Source organism: Molothrus aeneus, chromosome 5 (assembly GCF_037042795.1).
Source record: "Molothrus aeneus isolate 106 chromosome 5, BPBGC_Maene_1.0, whole genome shotgun sequence".
Lineage (NCBI taxonomy): Eukaryota > Metazoa > Chordata > Aves > Passeriformes > Icteridae > Molothrus > Molothrus aeneus.
Window position 1 is genome coordinate 51939942 of NC_089650.1, and position 19965 is coordinate 51959906.

The 19965-nt window shown below is 39.2% G+C and overlaps 1 protein-coding gene across 2 annotated transcripts; it reads left to right on the forward strand.

The window, feature by feature from the left end:
• Window positions 1–261: 261 nt before the first annotated feature.
• On the forward strand, window positions 262–15353 carry ALG12 (ALG12 alpha-1,6-mannosyltransferase). Of its 2 annotated transcripts, none has more exons than XM_066550745.1 (10): window positions 262–370; window positions 4153–4342; window positions 4488–4620; window positions 5139–5312; window positions 6662–6856; window positions 8170–8273; window positions 8725–8948; window positions 9664–9833; window positions 10020–10095; window positions 14036–15353. In XM_066550745.1, exons 2-10 carry the CDS (start codon window positions 4178–4180, stop codon window positions 14265–14267), a joined length of 1473 nt encoding a protein of 490 aa, XP_066406842.1. In that variant the 5' UTR covers window positions 262–370; window positions 4153–4177; the 3' UTR covers window positions 14268–15353. The 2 variants fall into 2 exon arrangements, with proteins under 2 accessions (XP_066406842.1, XP_066406843.1); XM_066550746.1 differs by lacking the exon at window positions 262–370 and adding an exon at window positions 1107–1463.
• The last annotated feature ends 4612 nt before the right edge of the window (window positions 15354–19965 follow it).

Here is a 19965-nt window from a genome sequence, read left to right on the forward strand (position 1 = left end):
CCACGCGCGCACCGGCCGCGGGCGCTCGTTGGTCGAGGCGGAGGAGCGAAGGGACGTGGTCCAATCAGCGCCCGCCACGCTCCGGACCAATGGGAGCCCCCCGCGTGCCCTGAGAGCCGGGCGGGGTCGAGATGTTGGAGCGAGCGCCGCCGCCATCATGAGAAAGGGCAAGCACAGGCTCTGTAGGGGCTTCAGAGCCGCCCGCCATTTGTATTCGGCAGCCGCCTCAGAGACCTTCTGCCTCCGGGGGCGTGTCCTGCCCTCACCCAAGATGGCTGGCGGGGGAGGTGGTCACGTGCTCGCGGGGCTGGCGCTGCCGCTCCCGCGCTGCCGGCGCCCTCTGCGGGGCGGCCACGTGGGCGCGCGCGCGGTGAGTGCGGGAGCGGGGAGCGGCGGCGGACGCTGCTCGGGCCGGCGGGGCGGGCGGGGAGGGAGGGACGGGGCAGCGGGAGAGCTGCCAGCTGCCGTGCCTTTGCTGTAGCCCGGCCAGAGGGCGTTCCCGGTAGCGCCGCCGGGCGCTGCTTGGTGGCCGCCCTAGCTCTCCGCCTCCCGGCGCGGGAGCTGTGGCGCGGCGGGAGGGAGGGAGCGCGGCCGGGCAGGGCAGCCGCCTCCTGAGGGTGTGCGTGGGGTGCGGTGCCTGCCCCTGCCGCGGGGGCCCGGCGGCCTCGGGGCGGCGCCGGCGGCTGCAGGAGCGGCGGGTGGTGTTCGTCTCGGCCCGGAGCCCTCATGGAGCCCCCTCACAGGAGCGACCTGGCAAGGGCGGCGCTTCAAACCCGCCCCGGAGCGCACCTGCGGGGCTGGGCTGGGCGGGTGGGGGTCCGGGCGCCCCTGCTGGGACCGGGAACGCTGGGGGCGCGGGGAGGGTGGTCGGGTTGGATTTGGAGAGGTTTGGGTAGGTTTCAGTCGAGAGCATTCTGCAGGTTTCTTCCTCGGCCCCAAGAGTGCCATTTCTTTCTCTATCGCTCTGTCGTAGCTTTGTGTCTGGTAGCGTCCCACACTGTATTTGCTGCCTCAACCTTCTCTTCTGTTTTTCCCCTCTTAGTTTTTTGGGTTTTGGTTTTTTTTTTTTTTTTTTTTTTTTTTTTTTTATTTTAGCCAGTCTCGAAACTCATGAGGAAGTGTATATAAGAATAGTAACTGCAGTCTTTTCCTAACACAAGGGAAAAAAAGCAATCCCAGCAATTAAAAGGTTTAAATCTGACCTCATTGAGGTATTAACTCTAGATCAAACTTGGAAGAGCTATTCAAACATAAGAAAAAAGCCATGGAAATTTAAGATAATACAAAATGGGTTTTGCCAAAGCTAGACCAAGCCCAAGAGAGAAGACTTTATGCTGGGGTGTGCTTGGTGGTTCTGCTTAGATTCCTCCGTGCGAGGAAGTGAAATGACTCTGCGGACACATATAACATGCAGTTTGGCTGCCAGACTCTATCACAGCTCTTCTGAAGTGTGTCTGAGAAACGTAAGTGAGCTAAATATGATAGGTTTTTCATAGAAAGAGTAAAAAATCTATGTGAACTAATGATACTTCCACTGAAAAAGTATAAAACAGCAACAAACCATTTTTGATGGAAGTTCTTCAGCTTTTTTTTTTCATGAAAATCCAATATTTTTTCTACCCAGTTTAATCCCAGGAAGAGATGAATCATTTTTGTTTAAGACTCCTGCTCTTCTATGATTCAGTCTTGATGTAAATTCCTGGGGGGAGTCAGTGTGGCTGTGTTGTAGAGGCCTGAGGATGATTCTTCTGAAGTTGCCAGAATGTAATCTATGGACAAGCCTATGTGTATTGCTTATGATTATTCTCTAAGCTTCATTATTAAATTATTTTTATTAAGTGAAAAAATGTTTCTGTGGTTTTGGCATTTAAAAAATAAAAAACTGTAATTGCAAGTATTTGCTTTTTATTATAGCAAATTTATTTTAATCATCAAATTCAGTGTCCACCTGTCTTGATAAATTCCACTTGAATTTTGATGCTTGTCAGCATCAATTTTCAACAGAGCAAGTTATCTTGATTCTTGACAAGACCACTGAATTTATTAGGCTTTATCTCAGAAACTTGGATGTTGTCTTCATGCTTTGGTTTTTTATCTTCTAGCATGCTTCCCTTCAGGGAATTTCAGTATTTATAATGCATATAATTATCTCCAAGATGTACAAGTATGCTGTCGTGCTTACTTGTTTCAGGCATACAAAAGGATTGGAGTCAACAAGATTAAAAAAAAAAAGCAAGCTTGTGATAAACTGTGTGTGGGTTATGTAGCTTCACTTCCATTCTTATTTAGGAAGCTGGGGACTGATTACTCGTGTGGTTATCAGCTAAAGATACCAGGAGCAGGCTGTGTTGTAGATCGGTCAGAGGATAATGAGTGCACTATTTATAGGTGATAGTAACAGCTCATTGTTATGCAGATGATGTAGTTTAAAAGGAAAAAAATAGAGCTTCTTGGCACTTGGGTTCTTTTACAAGGATTTATTGAGTCCTAAAATACCTGCAGTGCTAAGAAGCTGAGAATTTGGAGTCAGGAGTACCTACCTTGCAGGTCACTATGTGGTTTCACCCGATGCATGAGCTGCTCATGCCGTGTTGCTGTGTGCAGCAGTGGATTGGTCCTGGAGTGTCCATTTTTCTCTTCAGTTAGGTCTGACCAGAATCATGAGATTCTTCTGCATTTATTGGAAGAATTCAGCAAGAATTTGTGCAACGTAAATTGCCCTGTGCAGGGACTTAGTTCCTGCCAGACACTTTTGAGGGGTCAGTCCCATGCCTTTTTTCCTACTCCTGTGGGATGAGGATTCTGTTGTAGCATAAACCACGGTTATCCACGGTTATTATTCTTGTAAAGAAGTAATACTTGGCACAGGTTTAAAAATCTATTCCCTCTTCCTGGGGTGAAGGGTTTGTTTAGGCTCCTGACAAGGCTCTGTCTTTGAGCTCAGGCTTAGAGCTTCAGTTACAGTCTGCAGCAGAAGCAATCATCAGAAAAAGAGAGGCAATTAATGAGGTATTTAAAATAATATGCAGATACATGCAATTTACAGGAAGTACCCAAATTTCAGGATTTATTGCTGCTCATTGTGAATACAAGGAACATGAGCTCACTTATTTTTACTAATAAGCAGCACAAACATCAGTTCAAGGAAAAGGTAGCTCTAGGAGGCAGTTGCTAAGTGATCCCAGGAAATCTGCCAACTATCTTGCATCTGTTTGATGGACATATTTAGACCGAAACACAGGAGAAACATCTCTAACCAAAACCCCAGTTGTATCTTAAAAGTGCTGGTTTTGAATTTTTTCTCTGTGAGAACAGAGCAAGAATAACCAAAATCTCTTGTCTTTTATTAAATTGTAAACTTAGAAAAACTTGGGAAGCTTAAAAGAACATGAAATAGATTTGCTCTGGCATCATCTGGATGCATGATTTTATGTAATGATGAAATACAACATAAATACTTCCATAAGAATAGCTCAGCAGTGTTGTGAAAGGAAGCAGTAGGGAGAGTGGGCCTTCATTTCTGGGTAGAAGTGTGAAGCAGAGGTACAGAATGTCTCTTGCCATAGTGACACGTGTGGGTGCCAGGGGGGGTTTGTCCTTCTCTGGCCAAGTCCAGCCCGAGCTGCTGGCAAACTCGGGAGATCAAAGTACTCTGTTCTCAACAATTTCTCAGCCTCGTGGATCCTCTTCCACTGTTTTTGGAGCCCTGAACAAATGAGAGAGTATGTTCTAAAGACCATCTGTAAAAATCCAGTGTGCAGTTAAAGTGAGGGTAGATGACAAGGCTGTCTGTCCCACTAATCATTGACATAACTGAGGTGACACTCAGCAGTGGGGCAGTATGGAGTGCAAAGGGATATACTTCCTTAGGTAGGGTCTATGTTGTCTTGAGGTTTTTTAGGTGAAAATTAAAACAAGTATATTTATAGATGGTGGCATAAATTCTGAAATGCTTCTGAATATATTTTTGACTACCTTAATTCACTGAATGTAGTAAAAAATTTCTTGGATTTTTTGACTTACTAGTCTTTGTTTGAACTTTTTGACTGCTGTAATACATTTTCCTTGCATTATCAGTCTTTTTTTCTGGTTGTACACTTCATGCCATGTTATTTATATAATTAATTTTTATTTTCTTTTTAATAATCATAGAATATATCTGAATTTCAAACCCAAGATGGCTCAGAAGAGGAGCTCAAGTGGGCGGTCATTCCCATTGCTGCTGCTGCTGATTGTGGTGGCCTTTGTTCATTTAACTGTCTGTCCTTTTACAAAAGTAGAGGAAAGTTTTAACCTACAAGCTATCCATGATGTGGTGTACCACCAGCTGGACTTGGATAAGGTAAATTGAAAACAATGTCTTCATTTTTGGACAGTGTTAAAGGTGACAATTCCCTGCAGTATCTGTAGGATAAGTGCAGTGTGAATATGATTGTTTTCCCCTTGTTTCTAATTTGCTTATTTTAAGTAGATTCTCCTTTTTGCAGTATGACCATCATGAATTTCCTGGAGTTGTCCCAAGAACGTTCCTTGGACCAATTTTTATCGCTGCTCTTTCCAGCCCGGCTATCTACATACTTTCTGTGCTAAGAATGTCCAAGTTTTATTCCCAGCTGATAGGTATGAGAACTTTGAATCCTCAGAGATGTCACCCATTCGAGCACCAATTAAAACATTGTTTCTACATTTGGACCAATGGTTAAATTGTGATATTCTTTTCCTCAATGAAGGAAAACCCATGCTATGGTACTTGGGGCAGCATGGCCATTCAGCTCCCTCTTTGGGAATAACTAACAACACACAGAAAGTGTGTGCTAACAAATGTCAGGCAGTGTAGAAAAAACAAGGGTCTCAAGTCTCTTCAGAGAGTTCCCTCCCATGTGCGCTTCAGAAAGGATTGTTAACTTTGGCATGGAAGCATTGACCTTTGTGCAGAACTACCAGACAAGTTAAAAGTGGATTAGAACAGATAAACTAAATGGAATTTTGTTTGGCTTTTTGTTTCTTTGAAGGAAGTTATATTGTGGTATCTTAAGTGTTAATCTTCAAAATATCTTCCATTACATTATATAACATGGCTATTCATCAGTGATCCATCTGATACTACTCTGTGATTCCTGTTTTTATTCTCCTGATAGTCCGAGGAAGTTTGGGGCTCAGTGTGATTTACACCTTATGGAAGCTGCAGAAAGAAGTTAGAAAACAGTTTGGAGCAACTACAGCATCAATCTTCTGTCTCATCACTGTTACTCAGTTTCATTTGATGTTTTACTGTACAAGAACTCTCCCTAATGTGTTTGCACTTCCATTTGGTAGGTATTTCATAGGAAAAAATTTAAAATTTAAAACTTCTTTTCAAATGTATCAGTAGTTAAAGCACAGGAAAAGTATGGTCAGACCAAATTGACATATCTACTTGATTGATTTGTGTGATAACAAGACTAAAAAGCTTGAGATTTCATTCTCTTTTTACCATCTATGCTTACAGTGACTGCTTAATCAAGTTTTATTGAATCTGAGTACATGTAGGTTTTTTCAGATGGCTTTGATTAGCTAGAGGTTTGGGTTCACATGTCTAATGCATAAAGCATAGAGCTATGAAAAGGGATGAGGTATACCTGCAGTTCAAAAAAACCCAGTGAACTTGGTCTGCACAGGAAAGGACTTTCAAATGGGATTGTAGAAGAAACTCCTACTTCACCATCTTCACTTTCCTCTTCTGAAGCTGTGTACAAATGCAGCCATTTCTATACTTACATTAAAAAAAAAATTTAAAAATGAATGTCAAGGCCTTCTCTACATACACAGTTTTCCCCCGGAGCTGATGAAGAGGAAGATTAATCACATGTGACAGATATTTACTGCGTCACTAAATGCTTCAGTGCAAGTTGTTCAGCTAATAACATTGTGAGGTTGATGTAAGAACCTGTACAGATGAGAAATGATAAACAAAAGCAGATGAATTGTCAGATAAAGTGTCTAGTAATGTCTCAGATAATTTTTGCATATTAAAAAATACAAGTTGTTTCATGATTTTGTACCTTAGTATTTCACATTTTCCTTGGGATCCTGAGCACATTACTATGTCGAGATTTAAGCTAAAGTAGAGACAACTTCATCTGTAGAGATACAGTGTGTCCCACCTAATCATGTGAATGAATTTATAGATCTTCCTCCCTCAGCAGTAGTCTGTAGTCTCATTTATGTGTTTGAAATGGGTTTGTGTTATCATGAATATAGAATATACTTAGCCAAGAGAATAAACTAACTGCCCAGCTGATATTGAGCAATAATAATAATTATGAATTGTAGTTTGAGAAGCTTTTAGTACTCCCTTAAGGTTTGTTTTTTTTCCCCCCACCAATAGTTATTAAATACACTGCCTAGAAAGAGTTTCCATCTGTTCCTTGTGGTTACACTTTTCCTAATTACTTAAGCATCAACAGTATAAAGCTGTGCATTATTCCAAATTACATTTCTCTAGCTAAGGAAGAATTTCTGGACTAGAAATGGTGGGAAGACCAAGAGAGGCTTGCTGGGAAGTTAGAGGAACAAGAAGATAGCATTGAATGTTACTCTTTAGAAAATAAATAGTTCAGTATGTTGAGTGATGTGTTTTGGGTTTTTTTTGTTTGTTTTGTTGGTTTTTTTTTTTTTGCAGTGCTCCTGGCATTGACATTTTGGATACAGCAAAAGCAAAGGCCATTCATTTGGTTCTCAGCTTTGGCAATTATAGTCTTCAGATCAGAGCTCTGCATATTCTTAGGCCTCATGCTCCTGGTGACATTATTAACTAAAAGAATCTCCATTTTCAAGGTGCTTTCCCATGCTGTTCCTGCTGGAATATTTTGGTTGGGTAAGTGTTTGCTTGGAAGAAAGCAAATGACATTAAGTTCAAGAGAAGTCTGGAGTTTTGACTGATTTATCTGTTGAGTGGCCCTTCAGGATTCTTTTTGGGGGGTGGCAGTGGAGAGAGGGTAAGTGGGGTGTTGTGAGTTGTTATTGTTTTAGTTTGATTCTATTTGCTAATAATATGATGAGATTTTTTATTTCTTTGAAAATTTCTGTGTGAGGAAATAGATGTTTGCAGAGCAGGGAAAGCTACTGTGGCCTCTGTGTTTAGATGATTACACTATAATGTCCTGATCTTGAAGAGGCTGAGATGTGCAAGTTGACTTCAGTACAGTTAATACCTGGCTGTAGCTACTTGTGCATAGTATCTATTGCCATGATGATAAGCTGAGTCCCAGGATAAAATACAACTGTGTGACAGACAGAAATACCAAGCAGGAGGGTTGTGGGGGAAGTTGCAGTTCAGTTCTATTCCATTATTAAATTAAATTTAACAGCTTAAGTGATCTCCATGCTGGAGAGGTTGAAAAATTCCCTTGTCTCTACCCATCCATGGAAGACCTCGTGTATATGCACATAAATACTCTAAGCTGCTCCACCAGCCTACCTAATTAAAAATGCTGTTGTTAGATATGTGATGGTGACCCCTGGCAGCAGAGTGCACAATAGAAACATTAAACAATTATGCCAGGTGCATTTGGAGGCACCTCATGATGTAAGAGTTTGAAGGTCCAATGGGAATTAACCACTGGCACTCCTCTTTCCTATTTGAGCAAAATCCTTAAATACTAGAGCAATTTTCACAGAGCTGAGTGGAGGAGATAAGGCTGACAATTTTGCTGCTTTCTTTTTGCTTTTCATCCCTTATTCTCATTCTCTCTCCCTCCACCTAATGAATAGTAGTTTTGTGATTGTTTCTTTAACTTAACAAAAAGCAGTTGTAGCTTTACAATAAAAATTTATTTAGTACTATTTGAAGTTAACATGAGCTTCTTATCGTTCATTGCATTTAATGCTCTTAATACTTTTCTAAAACAAACCTCAATTACACCCTTTTTTCAGACCTGGGGTTGGAGTGGAGTGAATCCCAATTGGATTCATGTCTAACATGCTCCTTTAAAGGCTTCTGTTCAGAAGTGCCTCGCTTCCCTGCACAACAGACATATTCAGCCTTAACTGTGGTTTTGATTGAGGCTTACAGTGCATGTTTCAGTTTATGTTGGTCTCAATGTGCTGTATGTGTTCTATTTGGATGTGTTAGTTTGCTTTTCCCTGGTTTTTAGTTCATGCAGATTTTTATCTCTTTAATTCTTTTAGGGCTAACAGTTGCTGTGGATTCTCTATTTTGGAGGCAGCTTGTGTGGCCTGAGGGGAAAGTGCTCTGGTATAACACAGTTTTAAACAAAAGTTCCAACTGGGGAGTATCCTTTGAAACATCCAGAGAAAAAGAACACTACCAGCCAAAGCAAAGACTTGATGTGACTTACTCCTGAGACTCAGGGCGTTAGATTCTACTTTTCATTATTTAAAACTTATGAGACAGTGTCTGTCCCTTAGGTGTTTCTGCAAATTGTAAGTCTCCTCTGCTTTTTCTTGCCTCTTTGTGTTCTACCAGTATAAAGCCAGGTTTCTTCCCCTTGGTGTTTCATGTTGCCCATCATTAGTGCCATTTGATGTGTCTCTGTTGGGTAATGTGAATGTAATTAAGCAACTGCTTTTAGTTCTCCAAAGATGAGACAGAAAATGAAAGGCTGGAAGAATGTGTACATAAAAAGTATACTTCATATTTGCAAAATTTGTGGATACTAATGTAATGAATAGTTACTTTACTTGTTAACAGTGAAAGCATCCTTAACTCTTTTCACCTTGAAGACCTCTCCCTTCTTGTGGTATTTCTATTCAGCCCTACCTCGTGCTTTGGGATGCAGCATAATATTTGTACCTTTAGGGGTAACAGAAAAGAGAACTCGGATTTTACTTCTGCCAGCACTGGGCTTTATTTTCTTGTACTCGTTTCTCCCACACAAAGAGCTGCGTTTCATCATCTATACTTTCCCTGTTTTCAACATAGTGGCTGCTAAAATGTGCTCACGAATGTAAGTTCAAAATCCTGTTTGTTGGGTTTTTTCCCTCTGAAAATGCAAAAGGAAAACTATTAGTACTATTTTTATGCACTTTTTTCATCTTGACCTCTGGATCATACTGAAATATTCATGTGCTGTAGAAAGGAGTTCGAGGTCTTTGTACCCATTTGACTGCAGAGAGAAGTGGAAACACAGAAAAGTCAAATGCTTTGATGGGACTATTTGGGAAGTCTGGAGGAAAATTGAGAGTAGAGCCCTAATTTTACTGTTAGGTTGTTACAATGCACTTTATTTACCAGAAAAGAAGACTTATTCCAGTACTCCTGAGCTGTTAACACAGTTTACTTCAGGAGATAGTTTAATACACAGGCAAGGCTTGTGAAACATGGAGTTATAGTTCTGTTTGGGTATATTGAGTAAACAAATTGAAGTTCAGAGTTTAACTTCTTTAAAAGAGAATATATTCATAGCTGAAACACAGAAATACTTAGCTTTATTGATAAGTTTGTCTTAGTTTTATTAATGAGAGTATTCTAATTTAAATGTCACTAGAAGTTAATCTTCTAGAAATTGGTAATAAATATATGCCATACAGCGTTAATAAAATTTCTATTAATTTTTATTATCTAGAAGTGGAGTTTCTGTAAGAGTTGTGTCACAGTAGTCACTGAGCAGTGTGAAAGAAAATAACAGTTTATTCTTCCTTGTTTTTCTCTTTCCTCAACAGTCTGAATAGCTACCGGAGATCCTGGCTGTACAAACTTGGATCATTCTTTATTGTAATGCATCTTCTACTCAATGCTGTTTATTCAGGAACATCTTTATATGTTTCACATTTCAATTATCCTGGAGGAGTGGCAATACAGAAGTTGCATGAGTTGGTACCTTCAACAGCAGGTATGTAAAGCTGGCTGGAGGTATGTTCACCTAATCTTAATTTCAGTATATCTTTTCATGTATTGAATACTACTTCTTCAAACTAGGTACACACATCTTCTTTGTTACTATTTTGTTAATTTATTATTAATCAGAGTGTACTTGGAAGAATTTTGAAACTGTATTCTATTTTCTTTATTTATGTAGATGTCTCTGTTCACATTGACGTGGCTGCAGCACAGACGGGAGTTTCTCGGTTTCTAGAAATCAATTCTGATTGGAGGTATGTTCTGAATGAGGTATTTTCATCTGAGGACAGTAGCCTGCTTTTTCTTTTTTTGCATATGCACAGGGACAAGCATTGCAAGCACAATTTCTGGTACAGCATATTTATTAAACCAGCTTAAGAACAATATGAATCTTCAGAGAATTTTTGATGTCTGCAGTGCTGCTGTATCAGAAATAAAGCACTGCAGTGTTTTTTCATTGTTTTGGTTGATTCTGATTTGCCTGTATAGCATAGAATATTTCAAAGGACAAGAGGAAATGGCCTCAAGTGCCAGGGGAGGTTTAGGTGTGATACTAGGAAAAATTTCTTCATGGCAAGGGTTGTGAGTTACCATCCCTGGAAGTGTTAAAAGTTTGGATATGGCTCTTGGAGCCATGGTTTAATGGTGAATGTGCTGGTGGTAGTGCTAAGGTGACAATTTGGCTTGATGCTCTTAGACATATTTTCCAACCTTAATAATTCTGGGATTCTAAAGACATCAGAAACAGCACAAAAAATGTTAGCTTACCAAACTTTATACCAATATGCTTAATGCAGCTAGGTCTGATAGCCCACTAGACCTTGTGAAACAGAGCTTTCTTGGCAGAACAGTGTACATAATTATTTGTCTGAATGATGTGAGGCAATGTGAGGCTCATGTACATTTTAATATTGAAAGTCTGGTTTTATGTGGCACATCCCTCATATAGATGGCATTGAAGCTGCTGCTGTGAACACATTCATTAGCTCTGAGGGAAGGCTGTTGAGTGCTTTGTTACTAGGACCAGCAGTGATATATAGACACTTTTTTTAAAAGAGTTAGAATATTGGAATGAATAGTAGGAGACATTGTGAGGTGGTATCATTTGCTTTTCAGGATGAAAACCAAAAAGTAGGCACCTTTCTGATTTTTAAGCCTACCTCTTCAGCTGAAGCATAAGGTTTTAATTTAAATGAAAACTAACTTAATGAAAATGATTCATTAGAAGGTGACACAAAGCCTCCCTTCATACTGCACAAAACATAAGCAACACAAGCAGATTTTGATTTAAGAAGTATTCTGAGCATAGAGTTCTTTTTCCCCAGTCACAGTATTCAGGACCAGATGAACATAATTTAATTACTGGTATGTTTAGAGATAAAAGTACTTTAGAAGTAAAGCAGAAGAAGGGGAGAATGCTTCCAGGGGAATAAGAAAAATCATCGATCTTGCTATGCCTTTTTATTTCCAAGCACTCTCCTGATGATGGTACAGACTGTTTAAAGCCTTCACAATTACCTATCCACTGTTTATTTGAAATTGTTTTTTTTGTATGCTGAATCTAGAGAAAGTCTTAAACCATTAATTAGGAAGACACATTAAGCTGCTAGAGTACAAGGGATAGAATGTGCATGGCAGCTAAAATGTTTCAATATTTGGGGATTTAAAATATACTTAAATACACACAGTACTCTGAATACAACTCTCCTCTCTCAGTAGTGCTTCATTCCAATGAGCTTTTTGAGTTGGAGAGTGTTGGATTGCTTTGGGTTTGTAAGGCCTGGTGGGATTGGAAGGTGAATTAATAATATCCCTGTCACTGATAATGTTTCATGGTGTTACAGCTACAGAGCAGTTTCTCTCTCACTTTTATCTGTACTCAGCAAAACAAAGGCTAAAGGAAGGGCTGATTCAGCATAAAGTTTCACATTAAAAAAATCAGACAAAATCCACAACTGAGCATCATACACAGGACTACCACTTGGTCTGACAGCACAGTAGTGCAAAGTTTATTGGCACCACCTGTCCGTTTTCTCGTCCAAGAAAGTGACGTCCTTTTAGATGGGTGAAAACTAACTTAACCTCTTCATTGACAGTATATGTCAGGTGGAAACTGAGTAGGCATGGGGTGGCTGTGAAGGCTGATGATTCATCAGATAACTGCAGTCCATAAATAAAAGTGTCTTAAAGTTATCAGCTTTCAGTGGTGTGCTCAGATTAGATCTATTTGCCTCAAGAAAAACGCAAGCAATCTATTATTTTTCTTCAAAGGGTGATTGAAAGGAGCTTGATGCAGGTTCTTACAAGGAACAGGTGTTACAATCTCATCTTCAATTAGTGCAGTCTCTTTGAACCCTGAATAAATATGCTGTGTAAGCTTAAAGTATTTAAAATAATAAAATTCAAAAGTACATGCAGCCAGATGAAAGGCCTTTTACTTGCTGATGAAGAAAATGTTAAATTGGTAGTTTGTAACAACCTTACCAAGTAATGCAGTTCCTTCTGCCAGTTTGGATATATCTACCAACCTAAGGGGTATTGTGATATTTTTGGAAATAGCAGGTGAAATTAGCATGCAATTGTTTTAAAAGTAGAAAACACCTGTTCAGTGTGCAGTCTAATTCTGCATTATATGGTGGATTTTGGGACACTTATGAATTCTGTCAGCCTGGGGTCCTTTCTGAGTTGCCAAAATTTTAGTTAACAATTCACACAAAACCTCTGGTTTTCTGTGAAGTATTTCCTTCAAATATCTTAAATGTTAATGACTTCCCTGTCAGGCAGCATTATAAAAATGTCAGTAGAGATTTTTTTCAGGGAATTCAGGCAGATGAGAGGCCAGGCCTGCAAAGATGCAGGGTGGATTTAATCCTGGTGCATTTAAGGGTACGTAGGGCTGGGACTGCACTGCTTCCTTACCTGTGTCTACATCTGCAAGGAAAGTCACGGCCTGAGTAAGATGCCTGTGAAATGTGTAGAAGGATTCAGGTGCCTAAGAATGGGAGCTCCAAGTGCTGGTAGAAAACAGTTCACAGAACAGGCCAACAGAAAAGGTGAAGAATGGGGCACTGCTCTTCACTGAGGTTACAGAGCCTAACAGTGGTTTATGGAGTGCTTTGGAATGAACTTACCTCTTTCTTCTCTTTTGAAGTTGCTGGAGTCAGGACTCGATCAGGCTGCCATGTCCAGTATGAATATTCTGACATTATAGAAGCTATAAATTGCAACTGACTCTCCTCAGTGAATGAACAAATAACTATTGCAAAGTAGAACCATGTCCTCATGAGACAGTGAGGGAGATCTGTCTCAATTCCTAGAAGATTAAAGGGGCTCATACAGCTCTTAAGAGATAATGAACTTCAGTTTTGGGCTTAGATTAAATGAAAACTGGCTGAAACTAGATCTTTCACATCACTGCCAAAAGCTAGATTGAACATAAATCCTTTTAAGAAATAACTCTAAGTGTACATAATGAATAGTCCTAGAACTCAGTAGTTCCTTTTTTTTTTTTTTTTAATTCTATATATAATTTATATGTATTCTTGTACTTAAACAGTTTATAAAAGCTGACCCAAAGTGACCTGCCCAAACATGTAGTAGATCAGGGAACTGAACTTAGAAATAACAAGTGCCAAATTAGTACTGTAACTGCCAGGCTCCTTCTTTCCTCCAGCGTTCAAGGAGGTCTCCTGCTATTCTCTGAGGCTCCCACTCTAATGTATGAGTACCAGAAGAAAAAGGTTTCTGATTAAGTACCACATAAGGTATTTTTTAGCATTACTAAAAAACCCCACAAACAAAAAAAAGCAGGAAAAAACCCAAACAAAAACAAAACAAAACTACCTTCACGTTTCTCTAAATGCAATTCTTGTAGAGTAAAACTTAAAAATTGGTCCAGTTTCCTACAATCTTAGGCTTTGGAGTCCTTTCTCCACTAAATTGAAATAGGAAACTAGTAAGAAATTTTCTAGGAGTCGTGATGTATATCACAGTAGCAGCAGAAAGACTTGCATAGAATGACTGAGTCCCTAAATTCTTAAAAAATACTATTTCCTCCTCTAGTACTATTTAATCAGGAGATGTAACTGAGAATGTTAGTTTATTTTTGTGTTTCATCTTGGATGCCTCTGCAATAATGGCCATCTTTAAGAGGTAAAACAAGGAATAAAAATAAATCTTCTTTGTTCTTTACAGGTATGACAAAAGAGAAGATGTTAAACCAGGAGACCAGTTGATGTTTTCTTACACACATATACTGATGGAAACAAATCCTCTTCAAATATCACATTACAAGACAACCCACAGGCCACTGGCAAATATACCTGGCATCAGTAAAATTGGGTTGAACCTTACTGCACTACCTCCTTTTACTTTAAACTTGAAACCAAAATTAGTACTGTTGGAAAAACTTCCTCTATCATCTTGACTGTGAATTTTAAGTAAGTCTTTTGATGTGCTTTTGCTGATGAGTGAACTATATAAGACAGCAGCAAATTATCATTCCAGCACTGCAACTCAGCTTGTATGGAGAGGCAGAGAAAATCTCTGTACCAGTTGGTATTGAGCTCTGTCCTGTTTCTTACAAATAATACAGTGCATTCCTAGTCAGTATATGCTCAGTATACTGAGTTGTATTGTTAGATATGTTTGAGAGTGGTTGCCTACAAGTTTAGTGGTATTAAGTAAAACCTGTCTACTTGGTTTGGTAGTCTGTTTCATCATGTAGCACAGGTATGTCCTAATTGTCCTGTATAAGATACAAAACCAACAGGTTTGTGCTAGGGCAATAATTTAATATGTAATCTATGTGTGCAGAGTTGTATTACTTTATGTATCTGCAGGATTGTAACCCCCTCAGCTGTCAGATTGCCAGTGTGAAACCCAATGGTGTTATAAACATAGGAAAGCCATATTCATCGTTGCTTCGTCATAATGCCTAATTGTGCCCTGTAGGCTCCCAAACTAATGAAACATTCACTTAAAAAGCAGTTGGACCTCTTGACAAGTACTGCTTCATAACAGATTTGAGTACGAAGTATGATTATCTTCATTCCAACAGCTCATGAAAAAGCAGTAACTTGGACTTCCCGGGAAAAAGAATCTTTAAAATAATTTTTCCCCTCTTCTGCTGTAATGGTATCTTAATTTTCAGTGTAAAAATTACCTATGAAAATGCCGACTTTAAGATACGTGCTGTTTTCCTTTTTTTTATTAAGTTTGGAAAGGAGTACTCTAATGTGCCATGTGCTGCATTATATAAACTAGGGTAAGATTGCATGCTCTGTAGTTTCTTTATTAGATGTTTTTGTTAAGGATGTCTACATAGATTGCTGAATGGAACAAGGAAAAAAGGTTAGAATTCTGGTTAGGGCCAGTTGTAATATGACAGAAGTTCCACTAGTGTAAAATGTCAGAATCATTGAAAGTATCATGGGCAGAAAACTATTCCTTGCTGACTGAAAACTTGAGTAAAATATAATTATGGAATAAAGTGGTTTGGGTTTTTTTTTTGCTTGTTTGTTTTGTTTGTTTTCTTTTTATTCTTAAATTTGCTTGATTCAGGAACTACTTTACCCTGAACCATGTTTTCTTTTTGTTGTTTAGATTATGTATCAGTGGAACTGATCTGGTGGGGTGGGGCCTGCTCCCTCGAGGGTGGCTGTTGTTGCCCAGGCTTCCTTGGCCTGAGCAGATCTGGCAAAAGCAACCTGCAGAACTTGTTGGTCCAGTTTCTGGCCGCTCTTGAAATTTAAATCATTCAAGTATTTATTATCTATTTGACTTGTCTTTGGAAGAAAACCTACCTTCCTCCAGAGCCAGTTTGAACATCAAACAATTCACAAGAGACAGAAGGAAATACATGTGCAAATAGCTGCAAATTTGGAACCACACAAAGGAAAACTTTTAAGGATGTAGGTAGGCCTTCATGTTAAGGCTAATCATTGACTTCATGTAACTCCCCCACACTGGAATCCACAACTCAAGAACCCAAACTAAAATTTATCCTGCCCAGGTGTATACAAATGTCTGTGTGGATGCTCCAGCTTTCCAAATCCCTGGCTGTCAGAATCCCTCTGCAGGAACTTGCTTCTATCACCTACAGAGAAAACCTAGGGCCACTGAACTCAACTATTCTGCTTGCAGAATAGGCATCTTAAGCTGTTGTCTGAAGTGGCAGTGAAGACGTACACGAGGCATTTGAAGAGTTTCATCTTGCTGAATTTCATCCTCACATCATACAGTCCTTCCAGAGACTTACTCTGGTGTGTGGGTGCTGCTACCTGTGGGACTTAAACCAGTGATGGTGTTCAGCTGTGGAGCTCAGGTCTACTACTGTTCACAGCCTCATCACCCATGGAAATAGAAGCAATCAGCTCAAACTGGGCTTTTACTCTATTTGTTTGGGGTAGAGAAAGATAAAATACATATAGGGAGACAGGAAAGAGATACTGGATTGCAGTTTTGAAGAGTGTCTGAAGTTTATTTGTGTCCTGTTACATCTTGTCCTCCATGTGTGGTTATTGAAAGTGCTTAGTTTGAAAATCTGCAACTTTGGTTTTGTGGCTAAAAGGGCTAGATTGTGGCCCAGGCAGTGCATGGAGCACCACAGTACCTGTGGCTGTATGACCTCTGTAACAGCATGTATCAGGGCAGGTTTAAGTTGGATAATAGGAAAAGGTTCTTCACCCAAATGGTGGCTGGGCACTGGAACAGGCTCCCCAGGGACATGGTCACAGCACCAAGCCTGACAGAGTTCAAGAAGTATATATACATGGTGTGTCTCTTGGAGATGTCCTGTGCAGGACTAGGAGTGAACTTTGATGATCCTTGTGTGTCCTTTCCAACTCACGTATTCCTTTCTAGCTATGATTTTATGGGTAACTGCCTCAGACACAGGCCATGAATATCATGGTGGCCCTCACTTGAAATAAGCAGGGGCAGCTGGCAAACTGGGATGAAGATTACTGCAGTTTTTCCCTAAAGGCTGTTTGAATAAAACAAGCAATCCTTGGAACAGAAACTAAAGCACTCTCTCCTTAAATTAATTTTCTCGTCTCCAACATCTCTTGTGGTGCTTTTCTTTAGCTCCATAAGAACAGAGCTTATTTTCTCATTTAATATAAATGAATATTCAGGGTACTTGCATGGAGAAAAAAGTGAGTTCAAGTTCCCTTAAATACAAGAAGGCATAAAGGAAGTCTGCTCCTTCTGCAAACTTGAAGTGGGGTAGTACAAGTTCTTCTGCATTTGGGGGACATAGGAGGAAGCGTCAGGTTAGAGAATGAATAGGGCAGGTAGGAGGACAGGGACTAATCACTTGGGATTTTTGAAGAGACTTTAATAAATTTCTCATGCTTATTTAAGTTCTTAAAAATACCTTTTGAATTGACTGATTACAGTAACAATAATATTTCTGTTTTTCTTAACAAAAACAGAAATAAGGTGAGTATGTTGAATTAACTGAAGGTTGAATTAACCTGAATAAAACAAAAATACAGATAGTACAGTTAATCTATAATGCTGATATAGAATGAGATTTATTTCAGGGTGTCTTGTTTAAACTCCCCAAGGCTCAAATGTTGTGTAGCATCATACATTTCTCTTTCAAGTTTGACTTAATTTCTTGGAATTTTACAGGAACAATGCTTGTTCCTGTAAAAAGTCGAATAGATTATTTGGACAAAAATACGTCACCATGCCATTTCACTTGAAGAAGGTGAATAATCAGAGTCTTACAGCCTGAGATGTAGGACATTCTTGTTATAAAACTAAATAAAGTAATTGCATGAAAAAAATGTTGTGGAACTTGCTAATAGAGGACATTTCTGGAAGCTGAAAGTAAAAGCTGCTTCAAAACAAAGGTGAACAGATGACTCTTGCATCAAGAATCAAAAGAACTAAAGATCAAGGAACAACTTCCAGTTCACAAAGTCTCTAATATCAAGAGCTGGAAACAATCAGACTATATTGATCTTATACCTGCCCTAAGTACTTGCTATGGGTCTTCTCTCTTGATCTAAATTGGGGTGAGGAGGCATGGAGAATGGTTGCATTGGATCTGACATCAAATGCATTTATCTGCTACCACTGAGGGAAAAACAGAGCACGTCTCAGGTTCTAACCTTGTTTATCCATCAGAACACAACCTCAATGCAATCTATTTGTGCAATGCATTCTGAAACACTGAGCACACTCCTTTTTCTTGCTCCCTGGCTGTTTCACACATCCCCTTAGTGAGACAAGTTACACATTCAGAACAAAGCTTGAGATTGTGCTGCTGCTCCTGCAGTTACAGTTGTTCCAGGATCATTCTTATTTTCCTGGATATTTCTAGTTCTTCTAATGTTAAGAAACTTGGAAATGGATATGAGTTCTTAGCATTGGTTTGCTGTATCAATTTCAATGCAAGAGAGAGTGTTTCCCTTGCATCTGACAGCATTTTTTAATAACTTACACAGAAATTCCAGAAATCATAGCCGAATGTTGCTTGCCTTTACTACATGTGCTCAGACTTACATGGTCCATTCTAGCACCACTCTCAAAGAGCATTCCTTCGTAGTATTCAAAGGCTCCTTCGTGTACAAGTGACTTCACTTTCTGTTTGCAAGAAAAGAAGAAAACTTTTCATCAAGCTGAGCTTATCATTGATGTAAGCAAGAGTGTTTAGCCACAACTATCTCAGTGAGCTGCTTACATAATTAGTCTCAACTATGCCAAAACTAATGTTAAGAGGCTGTTAAACAGTGAGACATGAAATGCATCACTATCTGCTTAACACATGACACCAAAGATTAAAAGGATATTTGCAAAAACTCCTTATGCTAAATAACAAATATCTCTACAAAGGTTTTCTTCATTTCCTATTTATATATGTAGGATTTCAAAGTGTAACTGGTCCATTTTGTATGCAGCTACTTATTTTAGATCACCTCTTTAGATAACCATGAGCAACTCTAACTACTTTTTGGTTGCTCATTTCAGACCTTTATGACAGAAAGGGAAGCCAATGTTTCTTTTGAAATTCTACATCTTACTGTTATGGGCAGTCTTTCACCAATTCTGCTTTATTTCAGCTACAGCTGCCCGTGGTTCTGTACCAAGGCTTCATCTGTCAGTTTGTGCCAAGTATAAGGTAAAAATGCTGCCTGAAATGGAGTCCACCTTTTCCTTCAAAATTGCCAGTTTAGGAAGCTGGCATTGGTTCATAGATTAAATAAGAGTCAGGGACAGCTTAAGCAAAGATCCAGTCCTTAGAACCCAAGTTGATACCTGAGTCAGGGATATCACCGTGGTTACTATTTCTGGTTGGCATACTCATTTTATGAAATCACTTTTGGGTGAGCTTTGCAATGAAACCAAGAAGGTAAAGAATCACTGTTTCTTGTTGCTAAGAATAAAGCAAAAGATGAATATGTTTATGTAAAAGTAAAATGCTTAGTTTATAAAATCTAAATAAAATTAGAAAGTGTAATTTGTTAATTGTGTATTATATATATGTGTGTCTCTGTGTGTATTTAGTTTTCCTATGTTTGGAGGTAATTAAATGAAAATTTAATACAGCCAGATCTGAATAATGTCAGGAAAAAAAAGCTACTTTAAGGGAGAAATCTCAAAAACTGTAAACACCTACTCTGAGCTGTTATCGATTCAATCAATTACATCCTTACACTGGTCTTGACACTGCTCTAGTTGAGATTTCAGTTCTTTATAAATTCAGAAGCTACTTTGGGGAAGCAAGGGTTTTTGGTAGCAAAAGCTCACTGACTAAATTCTGCAAACATGTTTTCTTCACTTGGACTTGGTAAGCAGGGAAAGAGGCCCCATATAAAAAGAAGCAAATGTGGGGGAAGCATTATCTCAGGTTTCTGAAGCATAATATACATCTCAATAGATACTTCCCATTATATACCCTTCACAAGACCTGAGTTCTTTGAAAAGGCTGTTGCAGATCTCAACTTCTTCCCCTTCCTACCTTTATTACTACAAACTATTTTTGTGTATAGTTGCCACACCTGCCTACTTTTAAAAGAAGCAAAGGCTTTAAGATTTTTATGATGACCAAGTATCATCTACACTTTACTTTCTATGCTAACACTGAAAAAAAGTCTGCTTAGTATATTTAT